Raw genomic sequence first — 24456 nt, forward strand, 5'->3', positions numbered from 1 at the left:
GCCCAGAGATAAACCCACACACATATGGTCACCTTATCTTTGATAAAGGAGGCAAGCATATACAGTGGAGAAAAGACAGCCTCTTCAATAAGTGGTGCTGGGAAAATTGGACAGCTACATGTAAAAGTATGAAATTAGAACACTCCCTGACACCATACACAAAAATAAACTCAAAATGGATTAAAGACCTAAGTGTAAGGGCAGACACTATCAAAGTCTTAGAGGAAAACATAGGCAGAACACTCTATGACATACATCACAGCAAGATTCTTTTTGACCCAGCTCCCAGAGAAATGGAAATAAGAACACAAATAAACAAATGGGACCTAATGAAACTTAAAAGCTTTGGCACAGCAAAGGAAACCATAAACAAGACCAAAAGACAACCATCAGAATGGGAGAAAATATTTGCAAATGAAGCAACTGACAAAGGATTAATCTCCAAGATTTACAAGCAGCTCATGCAGCTCAATAACAAAAAAAACGAACAACCCAATCCAAAAATGGGCAGAAGACCTAAATAGACATTTCTCCAAAGAAGATATACAGATGGTCTACAGACACATGAAAGAATGCTCAACATCATTAATCATTAGAGAAATGCAAATCAAAACTACAATGAGATATCATCTCACACCGGTCAGAATGGCCATCATCAAAAAATCTAGAAACAATAAATGCTGGAGAGGATGTGGGGGAAAGGGAACACTCTTGAACTGTTGGTGGGAATGTAAATTGATACAGCCACTATGGAGAACAGTATGGAGGTTCCTTAAAAAACTGAAAATAGAACTACCATACGACCCAGCAATCCCAATACTGGGCATATACCCTGAGAAAACCATAGGTCAAAAAGAGTCATGTACCAAAATGTTCATTGCAGCTCTATTTACAATAGCCAGGACATGGAAGCAACCTAAATGTCCATCGACAGATGAATGGATAAAGAAGATGTGGCACATATATACAATGGAATATTACTCAGCCATAAAAAGAAATGAAATGGAGGTATTTGTAATGAGGTGGATGGAGTTAGAGTCTGTCATACAGAGTGAAGTAAGTCAGAAAGAGAAAAACAAATACAGTATGCTAACACATATATACGGAATCTAAGGGAAAAAAAAAAAAAGGCCATGAAGAACCTAGTGGCAAGACGGGAATAAAGACACAGACCTACTAGAGAATGGACTTGAGGATATGGGGAGGGGGTGGGGTGAGATGTGACAGGGTGAGAGAGTGTCATGGACATATATACACTACCAAATGTAAAATAGATAGCTAGTGGGAAGCAGCCGCATAGCACAGGGAGATCAGCTCAGTGCTTTGTGACCACCTAGAGGGGTGGGATGGGGAGGGTGGGAGGGAGGGAGATGCAAGAGGGAAGAGATATGGGAACATATTGTATATGTATAACTGATTAACTTTGTTATAAAGCAGAAGCTAACACACCATTGTAAGGCAATTTTACTTCAATAAAGATTTTTTAAAAAAAATATTAGACAAATGACCTACTCCATTTACCAACATTGATGGATTGGGATATGCTTACTTTCACTTAAGAATTTCACAATATGAGTCATTTTATGATAAAATCATTATGGTCTCTCACATACTTTTGAAAAATACAGTTTATTCAAGAATATGAACAATGTAATGGATATATTTGGTTACTGAATAGTAATCATTTAAGTATATCATACAGATACACATGGTCAACATTTAGTGTTTTTCAGAGGGAATGATATAGATTCTGCTTTTATTTTTGTCTCTATAGTAAAATTATTGACAAAGTAATGAAACAAAGATATATTGTTCTATAATTGTTTGTCCTCATACAGTAATTCTCAGCCTCTTTTATTTTATTTTCCACCAACAATTATATTCAATATATCTCAACAAATTAAAAAGCCTACACTTTCAGAAAAAGTCATATTTTTATAAGTATTCTGTCATTATGTTTGTCATTTATTATCAGTATTACACCTGTGAAGAATTACAGTAGAAATTGCTAAGGTTTTAAAATAAGCAAAAATTATTTAGTAGTTGAGAAATGTTATTATATGGTTGAGTATAAATTTTAGTACCTTAGTAGCAATAAAACACAAAGATGTTTAATGAAGAATATTGCCATAAATAGGTTTATGTAAAATTCTACACCATCAGGTAGAAAAAGCAGAATAAAGATGTTGACATCCAGAGGTCAGGTGATGTGGAAGTGAGGTCAGGTGGTGCAGAAGGACACAGATGGTCAAAAGAAATGGAGAAAGAACAGAAGTCAAGTGAATATTCCATAGTAAGCAGGGTTATTGGGAAGCTAAACAACAAAAGGCCTTGTGCACATGGGAAGAAAGGATGAGAAGAAATTTTGTCCAAGGTAATGAATATATCAAAAGTCACAGATTCCTGGAAGCCAGGGTCAGAAGAACATATGAAGGATAACCAGTTATTGAAGTTGTAATGTTAATCCTATGTCCCGTCTAAGCTCTAGTAGGTTAGAGGACTTCTGGCCACACCATGGTACTTGGAACCCATGGTACTTGGATGCCCAAACATGTATTGGGGCTCAGTGCTTTTAAAAATATTCTAGTTTGTTAGATATTCCTAATAATTTCAATTTTGTGTCTGAACTAAAATTTATTTCACTTTCTAATGTAAGAATGCCTTGCTTAAAGTTAACTCAGTCTATAAAAATCAGAATTTTAAAAGTGAGTTAGAGGTGAAATTATTCACTTTTAAAATACTAGATTTATTTTCCTTAATTTTTAAATTATCCTTGCTTTTTCACATATTTATGTTACCTGTCTAGCCATATAGGCATCTGAAGTTTCGGAATTTACAAACAAACTTGGTGTTTTATTCCAGTTGTGAAATGGTCAATCTGTGTTGCTTCCAGTTGTCTTTTTTATTAGAGGCTCTAGTGTTTGAGGCTATTATTTGGAACCAGGGAAAATTATGTCCCTATGTAGCTCTTTAAATTGATCCCTGTCTAAAACAAAACTGCGGATCAGCCCCTTCGCTTCTCCCCAGAGGTCTCAGCTCAAAATATGAAGAAGTTCTTTCAGCACTGAAAGTGGAAAAATGTAAAGGTCAGGCTGTATCTCTTCAGAATGTTGGCAAGTCTCTTTACCAATATGCTATTTAATATACCAATACTTGTACTGAATATGCAGTGATGCAGAGGGAAATAAAAAACAGAACTGAAGGATTATAAAAAAATTATTTTTATACATAATAAGGAAAACATTCCACAGCATACTAAACATTCCATTTCCCTTCGTGTTATCTGTCTCTTTATCGCTCATCCTTTCTCCAATGGTAGCTGTTTGGACTACTCAACCCAAGATCCGCAGCTTTCCGTCATATTAAGTTTGAGAGCTTAAATATGGTATTCTCTTCATTTGAATCCTCAGGGTGTTCCCCTCGTTTAATTAGAGCTAGGTGGTTATCCTTTACTCCTAGAAACACTCCAGGATTGCTCTTACATTCAAATGAAACACATTGAGAGGTCTCCTCATGAAGGACAAAGAAGGCCTGTTCTGGCAATGGGTTTTCACATTTTTGTAGCTGAGGAAGACAAGAGAGAAAGTAACCAATATGTGAGTTGGAAGTCCAGAGTCAACTTTACATTCCTGTATTGGAAACTAAAGGAGAATAATTATTCATAACTTGATATTTGTAGCAAGCCTGCTTACTGAGAAGGGGATGGGAGGTGGGGAAGAAATGAGCAGAGGGCCAAAGTAGGGGGATTTGATTTGATTCACTGATAGTATATTTTGAGAGACATGATGGCTTAGAATGACTGGATCTGGATGCAGTATTTCTGGATTCATACTTCTCTTTTGCCATGTAGTATCTCTGAGACCTGGACACTTTGCTTTACCTTTCAAGCCTCAGTTTTTTAGTGTAGCCAGTTTTCTAGATCGGTCAACCCCCAACTTACCCACAGATACATGAGTGATAGAAATGATTATTATTTTAAGTTATTAAGTGTTAGGGATGGTTTGTTACACAGCAAACCTAGCCAATACAATAACTTCATAAGAGAGTTACTGTGAGAATTAAATGAGATAGTACTTGTAAAACCTTTAGCACACTTCTTGGTATATAATAAAGCTCAGTAGGGGTCAGCACTTATTATTGAGTAGTTATATATGCCAAACACTATTATATATACTTAAGAATGTTTTGTTAAGGGAGATGCTGATTACCATCCAGAGTTTATATTAATACCTTGCATGGCTATATTAGTTAGCTCTATATATTGTATATTTATGTAATTTATCTTCTATATTAGACTTTCATGTTTTCTTCCTTGTGTCCACTTTGGCTTGTTTGTTCCTCAAGATGTTTATAATTCTTCATCATGACCAATATAATACTGCTATTTACTAACTGAAGAAGACAATGCAGTGAATCCTATGATTAAAATGTAGATTATTATGTTTTCTATATATCTTGGCACATGGAAATGTTTATGACTCTCCCTTTAGCCAGTCTCAGAGTATAAAATTAGTTTTTCAATTGCCTAAGAAAACCATATTTTACAAGGAAGTACTTCCTGGAAGAACATAGTAGTTCCTACAGCCAAATAGAAAGGATTCGAGTCATTCTATATAGCAGTGCTTCTCAAACTTTAATGTACCTATGAATCTCCTGGAGATTTGTTAAAATGCTGATTTTGATTCAGTTGTGAGGGAGCCTGAAAGTCTACATTTCTATAAAGCTCTCAGGCAATGCTGTACTGCTGGCAGAGATCAAACTTTCAGTAGCAAGGCTACACATGCCATTTCACTCCCTTCCATGTTCCAGAAGCAAGTTATTAATCATAACTGATTTTGTTTTATGTACAATAGCACAAACAAAACTTCTTCTTCAAAGTACCCCAAACACCCAAATCTGCACAGATGAGTAGAGTCAGTCATGACAGTTAGGTGCATATTTCTATTACCTCCACAGAATGCTCCTTACTGTTGGCATGTAGCAAGAAGTCTTTGTCTTTTGTGGGGCTCAGGTTTACCATTAACTTCCGATGATCACCACCACCATCTTGCAATTAAAAAATGCAAATTATAAAGTTAAGAATTGTAACTCATTTTAATTTAAATGAATTTAACACCCAGGAAAAGAGTCCAAGGTGTCATATAAAATAACTACTTCATTCAACAACACATCTCTTAGAAATACTTGTACCCAGATGAAACTAAAGAGTCATTGGACAGTAAGGGGTAATTCTAAGTCCCCTTAGGAGAGAGGTTAGTTTTCTTATATACTATTAGAATAATAGTAGAATTGTGACTCTAATGGGTATTTCTCTAGTTGTCAGCTTCCCTGTCTGCATAGAAAGCCACTGATGGTTGTCCCCCAATATCCAACTCCTCTTTTTGTGTAATAATAGAATGTTTCCCACCCTGCCTTCTTGTAGCTAAGTGTAGCAATATGTCTAAATTCTGAGCAACATAAGGTGAATAGAAGTGTCAGGTGCAACTTCCAGGTTGCATCCTTAAAGGGAAATAGAACTCATATAATACATCTGTCTTCCTCTGTCCTGCTGAATGGATATTTTCATGGTGGCAAGGAATCTTGAACCATGTGGATGTTGGCAGAGCCACAAAGAGAAAAGGAGCTGGGTCTGGGCAACCTGTTGAGCAGAACTGCCATTCCAGCCCTGGCTAAAACAGAAATAAAGTTTTGTATAACTTAAGACACTATTATTCTGAATCTCTGTTAAATGTAGCCAAACATTTATCCTAATTATTAAACTGCAAAATGGATGAGATGGAGTATATCCTTTTAGAATCGTAGATCCAAGATTTTTACCATGAGTTTGGGTTGGAGAGAACCTTCTGAGACTGCTTTCCTTTCCCATGGAGCATTTTTGGATTTGTCTTTACCCTAAATTTAAGAATTCAAGCACTAGATCTACCCAGCTTTCGAAATTACCTGTTTCACTTGAGGGGAATTGGGAATCATAGTAACGGAGTAACACCTTGTCTGAAAGAGAATGCATAAAATCCCTTTGGTGAGATACAATTTTATCAAATGGTTCAGTTTCAACATATATATAACATCGGAAAACATCCTCTTCTTTTATTGTATATCAATAAAAGCAAAACTTCTGTGGTTTTGAGAAAGGTCTTAAAAATGTATAAATATATTCTGAGGAATTCTCCAACAATGTTGGTATTAAAATATTTAAAATGTTGTTCATAGCATTGGTATATTCTTTTACTAGGGTTTATACTTTAGTGATACTGATAAAGCTGGAAAGATCTAGTAGATAATTTAGCGAAAGCAAATATATGTGGTACCTCTTTCCACATTTCACAACAGATACCACTTCTCAGTATCATCCTTCTTCCCTGATGAATCCTGAATAAGCTTTTTTTTTTTTTAACTTATTTTATTTATTTATTTTTGGCTGCGTTGGGCTTTTGTTGCTGCACGGGCTTTTCTCTAGTTGTGGCGAGCGGGGGCTACCCTTCATTGCAGTGCGCGGGCTTCTCATCGCGGTGGCCTCTGTTGTTGCGGAGCACGGGCTCTAGGCGTATGGACTTCAGTAGTTGTGGCTCGCGGGCTCTAGAGCGCAGACTCAGTGGTTGTGGCACACGGGCTTAGTTGCTCCGTGGCATGTGGGATCCTCCCGGACCAGGGCTCGAACCTATGTCCCCTGCATTGGCAGGCAGATTCTTAACCACTGCGCCACCAGGGAAGCCCCCTGAATAAGCTTCTGAATCCTCCTCAATATAGTGATATTCAAGCATCCCCTGCCAATGCATTGGAGTTAGCACATAGCATGAAATCTATTTGCCATGTCTGAGTTAATCTATTGTTTATGGTTTGGTAAATTTATTTTTTTTACTTTACTAGTCATCATTATATCATTAAAGACAAAAAGAAATACTCTACCTTTCTCTTGGTCTTTTCCTAAGTCATCAACATAGATCTCATAATTTCCATCCTCGAAAACAAAAGTAATGGATTGATCATTGTATGTACTCAGGGAAGCAGAATGTTCTGTAACAAGTAAAAATCTTGTCATTAAGAATTCAAAAACCTTGTTTCCATGAAAAATCTTTTAGAAATTAAAAAAAAAGCCTTCTCAATGGGTTGTGTTTGTTTCTGCAATTTGAGCTGCACTTTGTCCATCACTGTTGGATAGATGAAAGCCTCTGGCCCAAGCTTAATGTAGCTAAAAGTCTGAGGTGTGCCACCTGAATGGGATTAAAGATGCTAGCATCCTGCATGAAGGCCATGGTAGGCCATGTTAGTGTGCTTATGGGAGGGTTTAGTGGGGAGAAAGAAGCTGGAAAAGTTACAGACTTTGCCTGAGGAAACCTCTGCTTCCTGACTCCACATGATCTAGGGAACTATGGGCAAGAAAGGACTGTATTTTGATAGACATGGATAAGTGAATACCCATCTGTAAAGCATGGAGTTACTCAGAGACTTTCAACAGTCCTGGAGAATGCAGATGTGAGCCTCATTCTGTCTTCTGGCTAAATAACAGTGACACTTAAAGCAGTACTCTCAATTTTTTTTTAATATACGAGCACACATAGAAAATGATAATATTTCTACAGCATGCTGAGGTAAACTGGAGCAGATTTAGAGACTACATATATAGGTCCTGGAGGAAAAAATCATATTTTCTTTATAGTATAGAATTATGCTAAAGAAAATAATATATAAAAAATTAAGACTATTAAATATCGAATATTTGCACAAGTATGTGATATAATTTAAAACCATTTTAACAACTATTTAAAATACTTGAGTTGAAATTATATTTAAAAAATATAATAGCTCTTCCTTTTCTTTCATTGTCAAAATGTTGAAGTTTGGGGAGATAATGTGGTTTTTTTCCCCAAAGGATAATGTATTTTTCACAGGAATAATGTATATGAAATTCCAATCCATAGCAAGCATTTCAAAATAATAATGGAATGCTAACTATAGAACGCACATGCATTGTTAGAGCAACTACCCTGTACTTAGTTTGGATACCACTACATGGGCACATCAGCAACAAATGGACAGAAGTTTCTGATATATTTACATGAAATTGTAGACTTGGGGCTGCTTCCTGGAGTGGCACTTCCAAGGTCCGTGTCTTACCTCCCTCCTCACCCTCACACCACCCCTGTGACCAGTCTTACCTTTGATACTTGGAAGACCAGTTGCTGTAGTATATTTCTGGACCCTAGTTTTATCGAAGGTGAAGCTCTTCACAGACTGTCCAATGTGTTCCAGCTCCTGACAGGCAGCGAATACCAGACGTTGCTCTTTGTACTTTTTAGCTGCAGGACAGGTGTAGGAATAAGATTGGACTGTCAGTCCTCACTCTGTGCAGAACCCCTCTCCCATCTCTCCTTTGAGGATTTCCAGTCGAGGCTGCTTGCTGACAATGATGACTGACCCCAGGGTTTCAGTCACCCCATGGTCTGAAGGAATCAATACTTCCTATACACTTATATCCCAATAGGGCACACCCACTGGAGTCCAGGCAAAAGAAAACTAGTCACCCATGGTCTCAACACCCAAAAGGCAACCACTATTCATTTTAGTTTACTTCCTTTAAATGAAAGAAAAAAACACTTAAAAATATTGTAAATATATTTATAATTTTGTATCCTCTATTTTCACTTAATATTATAGCATAACCATTTCTCCCATGCTATTAAAAACTCTATATGCCCTTCTGAAAATGGCTAAAAAATAGTTCATCATCCTTACTCTTTTCCAGAAGGAATTTGGATGAGGAAAAAAATTATGTATCTTGATGTGGTAAGTGAAGGCAAATAGATGCCCATCATTATGTTGAAAAATTATCAGGAAATGCAGTTTCTCCTTACCTGTTCTTGGTGAATGCCTTTTGGTGGTTTCTTTCCTAAAGTAACAGGTCTTCTTTTCTATTTTAAGGCCAGAGCGTAGCTGCATAGAGTACATGGGGCAAACTTCTTCAGCCTTCTGTTGGGATTCTGAGCAATTGAAAAAATTGTGATACCATTTCATTCCATCCATCTTTATCCTTTTACAAACCCTGAGTGTACCAGACCAAGAAAGCAACTACAGGTCCACAGTATCTTATCAGAAACCTTGGGGCCAGTTGTGTTTCAAAATTCAGAGTTTATTAGATTTTAAGATTGTCATGTAGACCATATATTGTATATAACTAGAACACCCAGCAGGGACTAAGGCAGCACCTCATAATAAAAAGTTAATAATTTTATAGTGAAACAGGAAAATTTACATAAAGTGAAATAAATAAAGACCTCATGTGGTTCAGGTCAGGATTTAACTGTCAAATGAGTTCAGGTCGTATTTTGCTGTCAAACGAGATACGAAAAACTTTAGGTCTTTAGAAAAGATTTTGATTTCAAAATTGGTTTAAGGGAGTGTGGATCTACATCCAACATATAGCAATTTTTGCCTAACTGAGGGGGAGCTCTTTGATCATATGAAATCTACAATAATTTCTACTTATCTAGAATATACTTTTAATAATTTTGGAGAGATGACTATAGTCTATAAAGGTTATTGATACTAAAAATAGCCAACCCATGTTAGGGAGCTTTCTGCCTATGTTTTCTTCTAGGATTTTTGTGGTTTCAGGTCTTACATTTAAGTCTTTAATCCATTGGGTGTTAATTTTTGTGAGTGGTGTAGATAGGAGTTATGTTTCATTCTTTTACATGTTATTATCCAGTTTTCCCAGCACCATTTATTGAAGAGACCATCTTTTCTCCATTGAGTATTTTTGACTCCCTTGTCAAATATTATTGTGTCTACAGTGGGCCAAGCACTGTGCTGATAATTCTACATACTGTTTCCTTTAACCCTTCACAAATAATATTGCAAGGTAGGTATTATTCTCTTTGTTTTACAGATGATGATGTGAAGTTCTTAGCAGTCATGACACTTGCCCAAGGTTACAGGTCTGGTGAGAAGTTGTGACTCAAGTGTGTCTAATATCAAAGCTATGCTTCCATCTACCTCCATCTAAAAAAATGCTACACTACAACTTTAGGGAATAGCAAAATGCAAATTGAAATTAAATCAGTTGAAGTAAAAAAAATATAATCAGTTATTCAGTAATTCTTATTTCATTTATCCAAATAAAAATTAAAATCTCAAATAAAACATTAAATTTGTCACTTGGAAATCATGAAAAGCCTTTCAAAGTCAAATAGAAAAGAAAGTTATAACACTTGAGTCATAGGAACTCAATTTCCAACATTATAGTAAATGAATTATCAAGCAATTTATGCAATATAGCCAAATTTCAATTGTTGACAGTAATTCAGAAAATGAAAATAATTACTTGTGATTTGAGATCCATTCTATGATTTTTTTTTTATTCTCAGGAAGATTTGCCTTCCTAATATGCTTTTCAAAGTTAAGTGGAATAAACTTTTGTTAGTTACTGTTTTGAATTATCTATATCTTACTTCCAATTCAGATGGGCATCTACCTTTAAGTATCTTCAACGGTCTGAACAGGGCAAGGCCATTAAATCATACTCATTCACCCTGAAAATCCCTAATATTCCTTTATAATACAGATATGTCAGCTATGGTATCTCACATTTATATAGTGCAAAGATAATTTACAAAGCTGTGCCAGAGCCAACACTGAACTTGGTCTCCTGACAACTAATTTAATACAATATGTCATTAATTGCATGTTTTGTGCTGGTCTTAGCCTGTCAATAACCAATGTTGTTTTTGGACTGGCTGTTAAGGTTCTTATTATGATTGCAAGATGACCTTCAGCAATAACCATCAGGAAACTGAAGAAATCAAGGTTAATTAATTATAGGATCTGTAAATTACACTGCATATCTGGGACCCCACAGAGAAGTCACAGGTAGAGAGGGTGCACGGGCGTGGGGTTCTGCTTTTATTGGAGTTGAGGGTGGGAGCCTAGGATATCGAATTGGTGAATTTAAAACATAAAAGCAGGAATTTAAAGTGTGGGAAAAAAAAAAAGAAAGTAGTCCAAATGGCCAGTTATGGAAATCAGCCAAGATCTCCTTTTCTTTATCTAGTCTTGTGGCTGGCCGTGTATTTATTTGAGATAGCCATCTTTGAAGTAGATGCCTCTTTGAAGTGGATACCTCTTTGAAGTGCATGCCTCAGCAATCAAAGCTTAAGTCGGGCACTTGCATTACAAAATAGAAAAACAAAATCCAGCTGTCAGGGTTTACACTATACTGTATCACATTGTCTCTTCAGAGTTAAAAGGCATAAGATGATGCTCTAAGCATGCTCATTCCTGTATGCTTCTCATTATGTGTAGCATCCCATGAGGTATCCCATGCCAGGTATGTCTAATATTGGGAGTGGACTCTTTGGGGAGGAGAATATGGGTCTTTGGTAGTTAGAAGTGAAGGTCATAGCACTGGGGAAATATTATGGATGTAGAAGAATAGAATTGGGGGCTAAATATGTGAATGTAAGGGCTAGCACCTAGTGAGACAAACACTGGGTTTAATTCCTTGGGGGCTGACTGTGTTTGAAGTATTTAAAATACTTTCCATTGGGAGAGTTTGGAAGAAGGTATACTTTGGTATTCGGGGCAGCTGAAACTGTGGTGTGAGGGTTGTGTTCTTGGGAGGAAAGCATGAAGCTGGCATGGCCATGGGAACTCTGTAGAAGAGAGTGTTCCACTAGGGTCAAAGAGCCAGCTCAAACTTATGAAAAGGCTGTTGCCATTTCCTATGTCTCCATCCTGCTTGATATCTGAAGGCAGTGTATTTATATGGCTTTTAAGGAAATTCTCACAAGCAATTTCTTCATAGCAACTGCATGATGAAATCCCTCAGGCATTTCTGGTGAGTAAATAGGAATGGGCTTGGAAATCTTTTTGTAGAGCCAGACCACGGCTGACAGGAACTACAGAAGGGAATCACTTCATCTTTCATTTTTTCCCCAAACACTAATTTTACCAAGGTCTCTTTGCAGTGTTTACTACCTTTGACCCATTTGTTGCATTTGACTTGGGGACCACATCCTTCTTTGAACCCTTCTTCCCTTATTGTTGTATCAGCTGTCTCCTTGGATTCTCCTTGTTTCCCTCTGATCAGTCCATCTCTGTCTCTTTGTTAGTTCTTCCTTCTCTGCCTGATCCTAAAATGTTGGTGTTCCTGAAGGTTTTGTCCTTTGCCTTTTTTTCTCTCTCTAAGCTTTCTTTCTGGGCAATCTTGCTTGCTCCAATGACTTCAATCATCTTTTTATACATTGATGACTCCCCAAACTGTAACTCTACCTTTGGTCTGTCTCCTGAGCTTTATATCTGTTGCTCTTTCTCTACAGAAATTTTGATGCCACAGGGCATTTTGACTAAAGTTACCTTAAAGCATGTCTACTTCTATCTATGTAGAGCCTTCTGAATTCTGGACATCTCTACCTGAATGACCTACACATACCCCAAATGCAAATATACTCATAATAAAAAAACAACTTCTTTATCTTTTACCCCCAATATATTCCTCCAGAATTCCCTATCTTTAAAAGCAGTACCTCTATCTGCCATTATCTGCCCAATTTTTAAATCAGAAAGCTGAGAATTATCCATTTTCCCCCTCTCCATCCTTCAATTCATTCAGTTTACCTTACTGATTTCACTTTCTGAACGTATCTGAATTTTAGTCTTTCCATTCTGTCATCTTAGGTCAGGCCCTCATCACCAGACCCCTAAGATGAATGCAGTAGACCTCTGACCAGTTTCTATTTCTACTTTTGCCTCCTTGCTCTATCTTCACTACCACCAACATGATCTTTCCAAAATAAAAATGTCCTGTTTTTCCTCATTTAGACATTTTCAGTTGGTTCCCTTCTGTCCACAGGATAAAGTGAAAGCTCCTTCACTGTAACAGAAGATCTTCTGTGGAGAGCTGCAAACTAAAGGGGGTGATCCCTACTCAGTTCTACCTCCAACTATTGCCATGTAGGGATATGGGCCCATTTGTTGCTAGATCTTCAGATTTTTCGAGAGAAACCACACATTCAGATTTTTATGCAAAATCTCCCAATTTTAAAATGTTGTCTCAATTTAAAAACAACAGTAACACTATTCAGACCAACTAAAATACTCCTGCTGGATGGATATGTCCCAGGACTCCCGTATTGTGACCTCTGGCTAGATACATAAGGACACTGTATTTTCAGGGCAGGGAAAGGGTTGATGGATGTGGGGGAGAGGAATTAACAGAGGAGAATGACCTGACCCTGAGGAGTAGCTTCCTAGAAACAGGGAAGTAGATGAGTTCGGGGAGAGGCTTTCCTCTAGCTCATGACGTCCCGTGCCCTGTTGGCACTAGAGGTGAAATGCCCTGGTGCTGACCAGAACTCATGTGGGACCTGACTGTGTGGATACCTGTAGTGGTTGGGTATTGCGTTTTATGGCTTTGTGATTGTGTAAGATCCTGCTAGCCCAGGGGAGGAGAAGGAATTAAAATGAACGTTGTTGTTTGGGGGCTCAGAGCAGTTTATTTAGAAAAATAAGATGTGACATTTCTTGCACCTTGAGTTTTGAAAAGCAGTTCATACCTGTCACACACCACACAGGTATCTGTTGAAATTTTAGCCAGGAGTGTTTAAATAATGACAATTACAGTATTAAACTGAGCCAATATTGTTGGGGAAAAAAATCTGGTAAGGAACCATAAAAATAATGCGATGAGATTTGGGATTATCTTTATCATTGTTTCTCTGAATAGTGTAAATAAGCTGTTAGGGCCACTGCACCCTGACAGGTGGGGTTACATTTTCATTTTCCATCAATGCCAGCAACTCTGGTGTATATTCCAGCCTGCTCCCTCCCTCATTCCAGTATCTACATAGAGCCCACATCTCCTAGGGTACAAAGAAAATTCATTCTTTATTAAGAGGGAATTTGGGGACACAGAGTCACTTCTAATGAGTCACCGTTCCTGCAAGGAGCATTTTGACTCAGACATAAATAAAAGAACTAAATTAGCTGTGATTTCCTGGTAATTCAGAAACCACAGTCCAATTACTGGTTTTCCTACTTACAAAAGAAGAGCATGCGTGGTCCAGAGCCTCAGGGAGACAGAAATGACATTCTTTAACACTGCTTTCTCTTCTGGCCTAAAATGTTCAGGGAAATGCAGAAGAGCACAAGGGACAAAGATATGCCAGTCCCCACTACCATTTCTCATGCTCTATTTTCTTTCTGGTCCACCAGAGCTCTGTTAATTCTTTTGTGTTACTGCTCTCAAATGAAAAACATGAGAATAAATTTGCATAATTCTTTTCTAGGATAAGTAATTTTAAGAATCAAAGATGTTAATAGTCCTTTGATCTTAAAACTAAGGCTACTACCTGACTTAGTTACCTTTCAACTTATTCCAAACCCTTTGAGTTTGCAATTGGACAGACTTGAGCATCATTTGGTCAATTCTGCTTTATTTGGGTCCTGGATTATTCAAATATCTTTGCTTGTTATTCTCTCCTTTATCAGAAGTCTCAAGTCAAGACCACAAGCTTGATATACCAAAGGTCTTAATAAATGTTTGTTGAATAAAAGTGGGTCTGTTTAAATTTTTGTTAGGAAATCTGGGAAAAAGCTTTTGGGATTTGGTGGCAGGAGGTATGGGTAGAGAAGGGGTTAATATGAAGGGCCATAATTACGTTTATCACTATTAGCAGGTTTAAGTCATCTGAGCCACTCCTGTTCTGTGATACATCAAATAAGCAAAAGTTGGCTGGATATAGTCTGTTTAAAACCAGCACTGACTGTGTTACACATTTATGACCCATCCCTCTCAATTTCAGCTCTTGTATTCTTAGTAGTTTTTGGTAAGGTAGAATGTATAAACATTGGAATAATAAAGATTTGGTAACAGATAAAAATAGTGTGTAAAACAATCAGAAAGGCTTAAGTCCTTACTTCTCAACGTGGGAGATTTTACCAAGGCTTTGCCTGCTGAGCTGTGCATCTTTGCTGGGGAAATTTTGGTGGTTGAATACTTCATTTTAGGCTTCATTTTTCAGGCTTCTGTTGGATTAACATATAACATTACTTCAATTGTCTCAACTTGAAAACAAACAGAAACAACTGTGGCTAACTCAATATAAAATTGATAACATAGCCACATAGAGAAAATAATAATTTCAGTAAAATTTGAACATCGTATTCTGAATATATATCTATACTAGAAATATAGTGAGAGGACAAAAAGAACTGTAAAGAAATCTTAAACTTTACTTTGTGGGTTTGTTGTTAGAGGAAATATTGGTATTGAAATTCTGAGATTGTTTTTGCTATACTATGGAATAAAACAAATGTATTGGTGTTAAAGGATTTTCACTGCAGGGAAAAGGAGATATAAATATAAAATAAAAGAAGAAGGGAAAATCCCTGTAGTGTTAAATTTGAATTAGCAATATCAGTGTGCCCATATCTTAGTTTCTACATACTTTCTCCACTAAAAGGAACCAGGATTCTAGATCTGGGCTGGGAAAGTAGAAGTGAACATTGAGTATCTTGTGCCATAAAGCAGTGAGTCATTAAAAAACTCGTGAGATTGTGTCAAAAGGACACAGGAGCCCCCTTGAAGGGTCTCCTGCTGGGCAAATTTGGCATAGTTTGTGCATCAAAAAAATGATGGTTTCTACCTCGGCTCTTTGGTGGGGCTAATGGCAGACTCTGGGAGGGCTCATGCCAAGGAGTACTTCCCAGAACTTCTGCTGCCAGTGTCCTTGTCCCCATGGTGAGCCACAGCCACCCCCCGCCTCTGCAGGAGACCCTCAACACTAGCAGTCATGTGGATGACAGGCTCTTGGTGCTCAGCCGGGCATCAGGGCTGTGCCTCTGAGGTGGGAGAGCCAACTTCAGGACACTGGTCCACAAGAGGCCTCCCAGCTCCATGTAATATCAAATGGCAAAAATCTCCCAGAGATCTCCATCTCAACGCCAAGACCCAGCTCCACTCAACGACCAGCAAGCTACAGTGCTGGACACCCTATGCCAAACAACTAGTAAGACAGGAACACAAGCCCATCCATTAGCAGAGAGGCTGCCTAAAATCATAATAAGGCCACAGACACCCCAAAACACACCACCAGACGTGGACCTGCGCACCAGAAAGACAAGATCCAACCTCATCCACCAGAATACAGGCACTAGTCCCCTACACCAGGAAGCCTACACAACCCACTGAACCAACCTTAGCCACTGCGGACAGACAGCAAAAACAATGGGAACTACGAACCTGCAGCCTGCAAAAAGGAGACCAAAAACACAGTAAGTTAAGCAAAATAAGAAGACAGAGAAACACAGAGCAGATGAAGGAGCAAGGCAAAACCCACCAGACCTAACAAATGAAGAGGAAATAGGCAGTCTACCTGAAAAAGAATTCAGAATAATGATAGTAAAGATGATCCAAAATCTTGGAAATAGAATGGCGAAAATACAAGAAATGTTTAACAAGGACCTAGAAGAACTAGAGCAAACAGTGATGAACAACACAATAAATGAAATTAAAAATTCTCTAGAAGGGATCTATAGCAGAATAACTGAGGCAGAAGAACGGATGAGTGACCTGGAAGATAAAATATTGGAAGTAACTACTGCAGAGCAGAGTAAAGAAAAAAGAATGAAAAGAATTGAGGACAGTCTCAGAGACCTCTGGGGCAACATTAAATGCACCAACATTCGAATTATAGGGGTCCCAGAAGAAGAAGAGAAAAAGAAAGGGACTGAGAAAATATTTGAAGAGATTATAGTTGAAAACTTCCCTAATATGGGAAAGGAAATAGTGAATCAAGTCCAGGAAGCACAGAGAGTCCCATGCAGGTTAAATCCAAGGAGAAACATGCCAAGACACATATTAATCAAAGTATCAAGAATTAAATACAAAGAAAAACTATTAAAAGCAGCAAGGGAAAAACAACAAATAACACACAAGGCAATCCCCATACGGTTAGCAGCTGATGTTTCAGCAGAAACTCTGCAAGCCAGAAGGGAGTGGCAGGACATATGTAAAGTGATGAAGGAGAAAAACCTAAAACCAAGGTTACTCTACTCAGCAAGGATCTCATTCAGATTTGACGGAGAAATTAAAACCTTTACAGACAAGCAAAAGCTAAGAGAATTCAGCACCACCAAACCAGCTTTACAACAAATGCTAAAGAAACTTCTCTAGGCAGGAAACACAAGAGAAGGAAAAGACCTACAAAAACAAACCCAAAACAATTAAGAAAATGGTAATAGGAACATACATATCGGTAATTACCTTAAATGTAAAGGGATTAAATGCTCCAACCAAAAGACATAGACTGGCTGAATGGAAACAAAAGCAAGACCCATATTATGTTCTGTCTACAAGAGACCCACTTAAGACCTAGGGACACATACAGACTCAAAGTGTGGGGATGGAAAAAGATATTCCATGCAAATGGAAATCAGAAGAAAGCTGGAGTAGCTATTCTCATAGCAGACATAATAGACTTTAAAATAAAAACTATTACAAGAGACAAAGAAAGACACTACATAATGACCAAGGGATCAATCCAAGAGGAAGATATAACAATTGTAAATATTTATGCACCCAACATAGCATTTCCCTTATGTATTGAGGTGCTCCTAACAGCCATAAAAGAGGAAATCGACAGTAACACAATAAGAGTAGGGGACTTTAACACCCCACTTTCACCAATGGACAGATCATCCAAAATGAAAATCAATAAGGAAACACAAGCTTTAAATGATACATTAAACAAGATGGACTTAATTGATATTTATAGGACATTCCATCCAAAAACAACAGAATACACATTCTTCTCAAGTGCTCATGGAACATTCTCCAGGATAGATCATATATTGGGTCACAAATCAAGCCTTGGTAAATTTAAGAAAATTGAAATCATATCAAGTATCTTTTCTGACCACAATGCTATGAGACTAGATATCAATTACAGGAAAAAAATGTGTAAAAAATACAAACACATGGAGGCTAAACAATACATTACTAAATAACCAAGAGATCACTGAAGAAATCAAAGAGGAAATCAAAAAATACCTAGAAACAAATGACAATGAAAACACGATGACCGAAAACCTATGGGATGCAGCAACAGCAGTTCTAAGAGGGAACTTTATAGCAATATAATCCTGCCTTAAGAAACAAGAAACATCTCAATCAAACAACCTAACCTTACACCTAAAGCAATTAGAGAAAGAAGAACAAAAAAAATCCAAAGTTAGCAGAAGGAAAGAAATCATAAAGATCAGATCAGAAATAAATGAAAAAGAAATGAAGGACACAATAGCAAAGATCAATAAAACTAAAAGCTGTTCTTTGAGAAGATAAACAAAATTGATAAACCATTACCCAGACTCGTCAAGAAAAAAAGGAAGACGACTCAAATCAATAGAATTAGAAATGAAAAAGGAGAAGTAACCACTGACACTGCAGAAATACAAAAGATCATGAGAGATTACTACAAGCAACTCTATGCCAATAAAATGGAAAATCTGGAAGAAATGGACACATTCTTAGAAATGCACAACCTGCTGAGACTGAACCAGGAAGAAAGAGAAAATATAAACAGACCAATCACAAGCACTGAAATTGAAACTGTGATTAAAAACCTTCCAACAAACAAAAGCCCAGGACCAGATGGCTTCACAGGCGAATTCTATCAAACATTTAGAGAAGAGCTAACACCTATCCTTCTCAAACTCTTCCAAAATATTGCAGAGGGAGGAACACACCCAAACTCATTCTACGAGGCCACCATCACCCTGATACCAAAACCAGACAAAGATGTCACAAAGAAAGAAAACTACAGGCCAATATCACTGATGAACATAGAGGCAAAAATCCTCAACAAAATACTAGCAAAGAGAATCCAACAGCACATTAAAAGGATCATACACCATGATCAAGTGGGGTTTATCCCAGGAATGCAAGGATTCTTCAACATACACAAATCAATCAATGTGATACACCATATTAACAAATTGAAGGAGAAAAACCATATGATCATCTCAATAGATGCAGAGAAAGCTTTCGACAAAATTCAACACCCATTTATGATAAAAGCCCTGCAGAAAGTAGGCATAGAGGGAACTTTCCTCAACATAATAAAGGCCGTATATGACAAACCCACAGCCAACATTGTCCTCAATGGTGAAAAACTGAAACCATTTCCACTAAGATCAGGAACAAGACAAGGTTGCCCACTCTTACCACTATTATTCAACATAGTTTTGGAAGTGTTAGCCACAGCAATCAGAGAAGACAAAGAAATAAAAGGAATCCAAATCGGAAAAGAAGAAGTAAAGCTGTCACTATTTGCAGATGACATGATACTATACATAGAGAATCCTAAAGATGCTACCAGAAAACTCCTAGAGCTAATCAATGAATTTGGTAAAGTAGCAGGATACAAAATTAATGCACAGAAATCTCTTGCATTTCTATACACTAATGATGAAAAATCTGAAAGTGAAATTAAGAAAACACTCCCATTTACCATTGCAACAAAAAGAATAAAATATCTAGGAATAAACCTACCTAAGGAGACAAAAGACCTGTATGCAGAAATTTATAAGACACTGATGAAAGTAATTAAAGATGATACAAACAGATGGAGAGATATACCATGTTCTCGGAGTGGAAGAATTAACATTGTGAAAATGACTATACTACCCAAAGCAATCTACAGATTCACTGAAATCCCTATGAAACTACCACTGGCATTTTTCACAGAACTAGAACAAAAAATTTCACAATTTGTATGGAAACACAAAAGACTCCGAATAGCCAAAGCAATCTTGAGAAAGAAAAACAGAGCTGGAGGAATCAGGCTCCCTGACTTCAGACTATACTACAAAGCTACAGTAATCAAGACAGTATGGTACTGGCACAAAAACAGAAATATAGATCCATGGAACAGGATAGAAAGCCCAGAGATAAACCCACGCACATATGGTCACCTTATCTTTGATAAAGGAGGCAAGACTATACAGTGGAGAAAAGACAGCCTCTTCAATAAGTGGTGCTGGGAAAACTGGACAGCTACATGTAAAAGAGTGAAATTAGAACACTCTCTAACACCATACACAAAAATAAACTCAAAATGGATTAAAGGCCAAAATGTAAGGCCAGACACTATCAAACTCTTAGAGGAAAACTTAGGCAGAACACTCTATGACATAAATCACAGCAAGATCCTTTTTGACCCACTTCCTAGAGAAATGGAAATAAAAACAAAAATAAACAAATGGGATCTAAAACTTAAAGACGTTTGCACAGCAAAGGAAACCATAAACAAGACGAAAAGACAACTCTCAGAATGGGAGAAAATATTTACAAATGAAGCAACTGACAGAGGATCAATCTCCAAAATTTACAAGCAGCTCATGCAGATCAATATCAAAAAAAACCAAACAACCCAATCCAAAAATGGGCAGAAGACCTAAATAGACATTTCTCCAAGGAAGATATACAGATTGCCAACAAACACATGAAAGAATGCTCAACATTCTCTAATCATTAGAGAAATGCAAATCAAAACTACAATGCGATATCATCTCACACCGGTCAGAATGGCCATCATCAAAAAATCTACAAACAATAAATGCTGGAGAGGGTGTGGAGAAAAGGGAACCCTCTTGCACTGTTGGTGGGAATGTAAACTGATACAGCCACTATGGAGAATAGTATGGAGATTCCTTTAAAAACTAAAAATAGAACTACCATATGACCCAGCAATCCACTACTGGGCATATACCCTGAGAAGACCATAATTCAAAAAGAGTCGTGTACCACAATGTTCATTGCAGCTCTATTTACAATAGCCAGGACATGGAAGCAACCTAAGTGTCCATTGACAGATGACTGGATAAAGAAGATGTGGCACATATATACAATGGAATATTACTCAGCCATAAAAAGAAACGAAATTGAGTTATTTGTAGTGAGGTGGATGGACCTAGAGTCTGTCATACAGAGTGAAGTAAGTCAGAAAGAGAAAAACAAATACCATATGCTAACACATATATATGGAATCAAAAAAAAAAAAAAGGTCATGAAGAACCTAGTGGCAAGACGGGAATAAAGACACAGACCTACTAGAGAATGGACTTGAGAATATGGGGAATGGGAAGGGTAAGCTGGCATGAAGTGAGAGAGTGGCATGGACATATATACACTACCAAACGTACAATAGATAGCTAGTGGGAAGCAGCCGCATAGCACAGGGAGATCAGCTCAGTGGTTTGTGACCACCTAGAGGGGTGGGATAAGGAGGGTGGGAGGGAGGGAGACGCAAGAGGGAAGAGATATGGGGACATATGTATATGTATAACTGATTCACTTTGTTATAAAGCAGAAACTAACACACCATTATAAATCAATTATACTCCAATAAAGATGTTAAAAAAATGATGGTAATTGACTATAAAGCATTTTATGAAAAAAGAAACCTGCAATTCCATAGCATTTCTCAAGAATGAATGAATGAGATTTATTCATTATAGAAGGTATGATAGAATTAGGAAAATCACCATTTGCAGCCCCCAATTTAATGCTTGACTCAGGCAAGGATCATCAGTGATGCTGTTCCTCGATTATCAAGCTGGGTTGTAGTACCATATTGAAAGAATATGGAGTTCTCTTATAAATTGCAGAAAACTATGTATTCTTTCAGTAGGGTACTACAAGCTGGCTTCATCATCAAGGTAAGACACTGGAGCTGTGGTTTGTGGAGGGAGCAAGACTGCTCCTCCAGTCTTAAATTCTAATATTGCCTGTAATTCTATAATAGTTAATGCTTCTTTTATTAAGCATTGCCCTCTTTTTGCTAGATTAAAAAATATTAAATCCAAATTATCCCAGGAGTGGTTACTACTTAAGTCTCTTATAAACTTCATTAGGATCAGTCTTCTAGCAGAGTAAAGGAGGAGCATTGAGTTCCTGGGTTAGAGGACTCATTGGAAGATGAACTTCATGCACCTTTATTTTTGCCCCTTGCCAAACCCCCAATATTCTGAACTTCCAAATTTTCTTGTTTAGATGGAACTAGAATCTCACACATAGCCATTCTATTTACAGCCAGTCTCATGAGCAAAATCCTTCAATGATAACATAGTTGAGATTCCCTACTCTCCCCCTGGGAATGAATGTTATCTTCCATGGGAGTGAATATTGTCCTCACAGAGAATGAGGACCTCACATCAATCCTTACCTTCTTCCTCTGATTCTCCCTCCTTTATTGATTAACAACACTTAGAAGCAGAGAACTTTAGACATCATTTACTGAGCCCCTAACTCTATAGGATAAGTAAGCTAGAACTGAAAGGTTAAGTGCCTTGCCCAGGATCACAAAAGCAGAACCAGGACCAGAATCTAGTCTCCTGATTTCCATCTTTATGCCAGAGCTTCCTGATCCTGTCTCCTCTGTTCTCCCTCCAAATGTAGAAAGAAAATAATCAGAACTGGGAATTTAACTTGAAATGCTCATGCAATTGTCCAACTTCTTTTAAATACTAAATTTCAGAATACGGTATTTAATTTGTAACCATAATGTGGGGTAGTGCAGTTAGGTAACCTTATTGTGCTAAATTTTAAATTGTACAGAAAATAGTACCCTGCACACAGTAGGCATTCAGGTAATATTTTACTGATAACATTAAAATTGCATTGCTGGATTTGTTCGTTTGTTTTTCTCTTTTATTCAAGAATCCTTATGTCCTAGAAAAAAATTCTTCTGGAGAGACATTAAAAAAAAGTTGTATTTTCAAATAAATCTGGGAAATGTTTCAATCTATATGCCACTTCTTGGGAAATCAGAATTCGTATTAGCATAGTAAAGGTGTTGACAGTCCCTCATTGAAAAATTGTGGGTACCTTTGTTTAACTAATTATTTTCAGTAATTATTTGATCTTGTAATCTCCTCAACTCCCTCTATTAACACTCCTGTGGCTAGTTTGAGAGAACACACTTCAAGGAACTCTACTCTAAACCAACATTAGCTTGCAGAGTTATGTAAGATAGATAAGAAACGGAAATATCACATTTAAAATGGAGTCATTGACGCAGAGAAAGACAGCTGCTTTTTAAGAATCACATGATGAGTCAAAAGCACAGTCAGGAAATATTTTCTAATCCTAGTCTAAAAAACAAAGCATTTTCTTTTAACAACCTACAAATCTTTTACTTTAAAAATATGATCACTCTTTTTATAATGTTTTCAGACTTAAAATTCAGTATTTATTCTCTTATTTTTAAATCAGAAATATTAGAGTAAATGGCAATGTAAACATTACTGGTTCTTTTGTGCTGCTTTTTCCGATAACATACGGCAAATATTCTCACATACTGGTTATGATACTTACCTAAGCTATAAATGTGAAGGGCTGGTCTCAAATGATGAGGTCTCCTGTTATCCACACTTGGTGGTAGTTGATGCAATTATGTTCCAGCTCTACTTATATATACACAGACTTGGATTAAGCAACATCGGATGAATGAGGCAATGCAAATAGAGCTAGTTGAATGGGTTGAATGAGTGGGAACATATTCCCACAGCCAAATCCTAAACAGAGTTTTTAGATTGTTTTAGCTGTAGCACTTTCAATGAGTTGTACTCAGCCGTTAACTATTATAAAACGTCTATGACATGGACTCTTCGTAGTGTTTATTGCTCACTATAGAGCATGTAAGGACACAACTTTATCTACCAATGAACTTATAAAGGCTTACCAAGAATCACAACACACACACAGCTGTCACTTGCAACATTGGTAATATTAGAAAAAAAAGAAAAGGGAAAAACTGGAAACAGCCAAAGAGTTAATCATTTAATTGCATTTTTCTTTTCTACAGAAAGTTAAAAACTTTTTAAGTAATTCTTTTCTTGTTATAAAAATGATGTACGTGCACCTAGAAAATGTGTAAATGACAGGAAACCATGTATACTGTAGATCCTGACATTCTTTTTTCAATGCAGATATACTATGCACATCTATTTTTTAAAAAAGTAGAATCATACTGCAAATGTTATTTTGTAAGCTGCTTTTTTCATTACACAATTAACTTACATCATAAACATTTCCACATGTCAAAATAATTTTTTTTACAGGAAGCATTACAAATAGCATTCAATCATATAAATATACCACAAGCAATCTTGTATTGATTAACTCTTTGGCTGTTTCCAGTTTTGCCCTTTTCTTTTTTTTCTAATATCACCAATGTTGCAACTGACAGCTGTGTGTGTGTGTGTGTGTGTGTGTGTGTGTGTGTTATGATTCTTGGCAAGCCTTTGTAAGGTCATTGGTAGATAAATTCATAGTAGCAAGAATGCTGGATCAAAGGGTACGTGCATCTCATATTTTGATAGATATTATCCAATTGACTTCAAAAGGTTTGTATTGATTTATAATTTTTCAGCAATTCAGGTGAGTGCCCTTTTCTCCAT

At 37.0% G+C, this 24456-nt stretch overlaps 1 protein-coding gene across 6 annotated transcripts; it reads right to left on the minus strand.

The window, feature by feature from the left end:
• Positions 1-1671: 1671 nt before the first annotated feature.
• On the minus strand, positions 1672-23424 carry IL33 (interleukin 33). 6 transcript variants are annotated; one of them, XM_036855849.1, is made up of 9 exons: positions 23372-23395; positions 16193-16244; positions 14914-15021; positions 8853-8978; positions 8157-8297; positions 6907-7014; positions 5941-5991; positions 4949-5046; positions 3211-3564 (listed from the first exon to the last, which is right to left on the minus strand). In XM_036855849.1, exons 3-9 carry the CDS (start codon positions 15008-15010, stop codon positions 3358-3360), a joined length of 828 nt encoding a protein of 275 aa, XP_036711744.1. In that variant the 5' UTR covers positions 15011-15021; positions 16193-16244; positions 23372-23395; the 3' UTR covers positions 3211-3357. The 6 variants fall into 6 exon arrangements, with proteins under 6 accessions (XP_036711749.1, XP_036711747.1, XP_036711748.1 ...); XM_036855851.1 differs by having other exon boundaries at positions 16238-16244; positions 23372-23390; XM_036855854.1 differs by lacking the exon at positions 23372-23395 and having other exon boundaries at positions 1672-3564; positions 8853-8967; positions 16238-16244.
• Positions 23425-24456: the final 1032 nt, after the last annotated feature.

Source organism: Balaenoptera musculus, chromosome 6 (assembly GCF_009873245.2).
Source record: "Balaenoptera musculus isolate JJ_BM4_2016_0621 chromosome 6, mBalMus1.pri.v3, whole genome shotgun sequence".
NCBI lineage: Eukaryota > Metazoa > Chordata > Mammalia > Artiodactyla > Balaenopteridae > Balaenoptera > Balaenoptera musculus.

What these genes read in the sequence shown, in the direction of transcription:
- IL33 (XM_036855848.1), bottom strand. Translation starts at nt 15,010, where the DNA reads ATGAAGCCTAAAATGAAGTATTCAACCACCAAAATTTCCCCAGCAAAG. An exon ending in ATTCCCCTCAAGTGAAACAG is followed by an intron (nt 5,047 to 5,940) that starts GTAATTTCGAAA and finishes TTTAATTGCAAG; the next exon opens with ATGGTGGTGGTGATCATCGG. An exon ending in GTAAGGAGCATTCTGTGGAG is followed by an intron (nt 3,565 to 4,948) that starts GTAATAGAAATA and finishes TGTCTTCCTCAG; the next exon opens with CTACAAAAATGTGAAAACCC.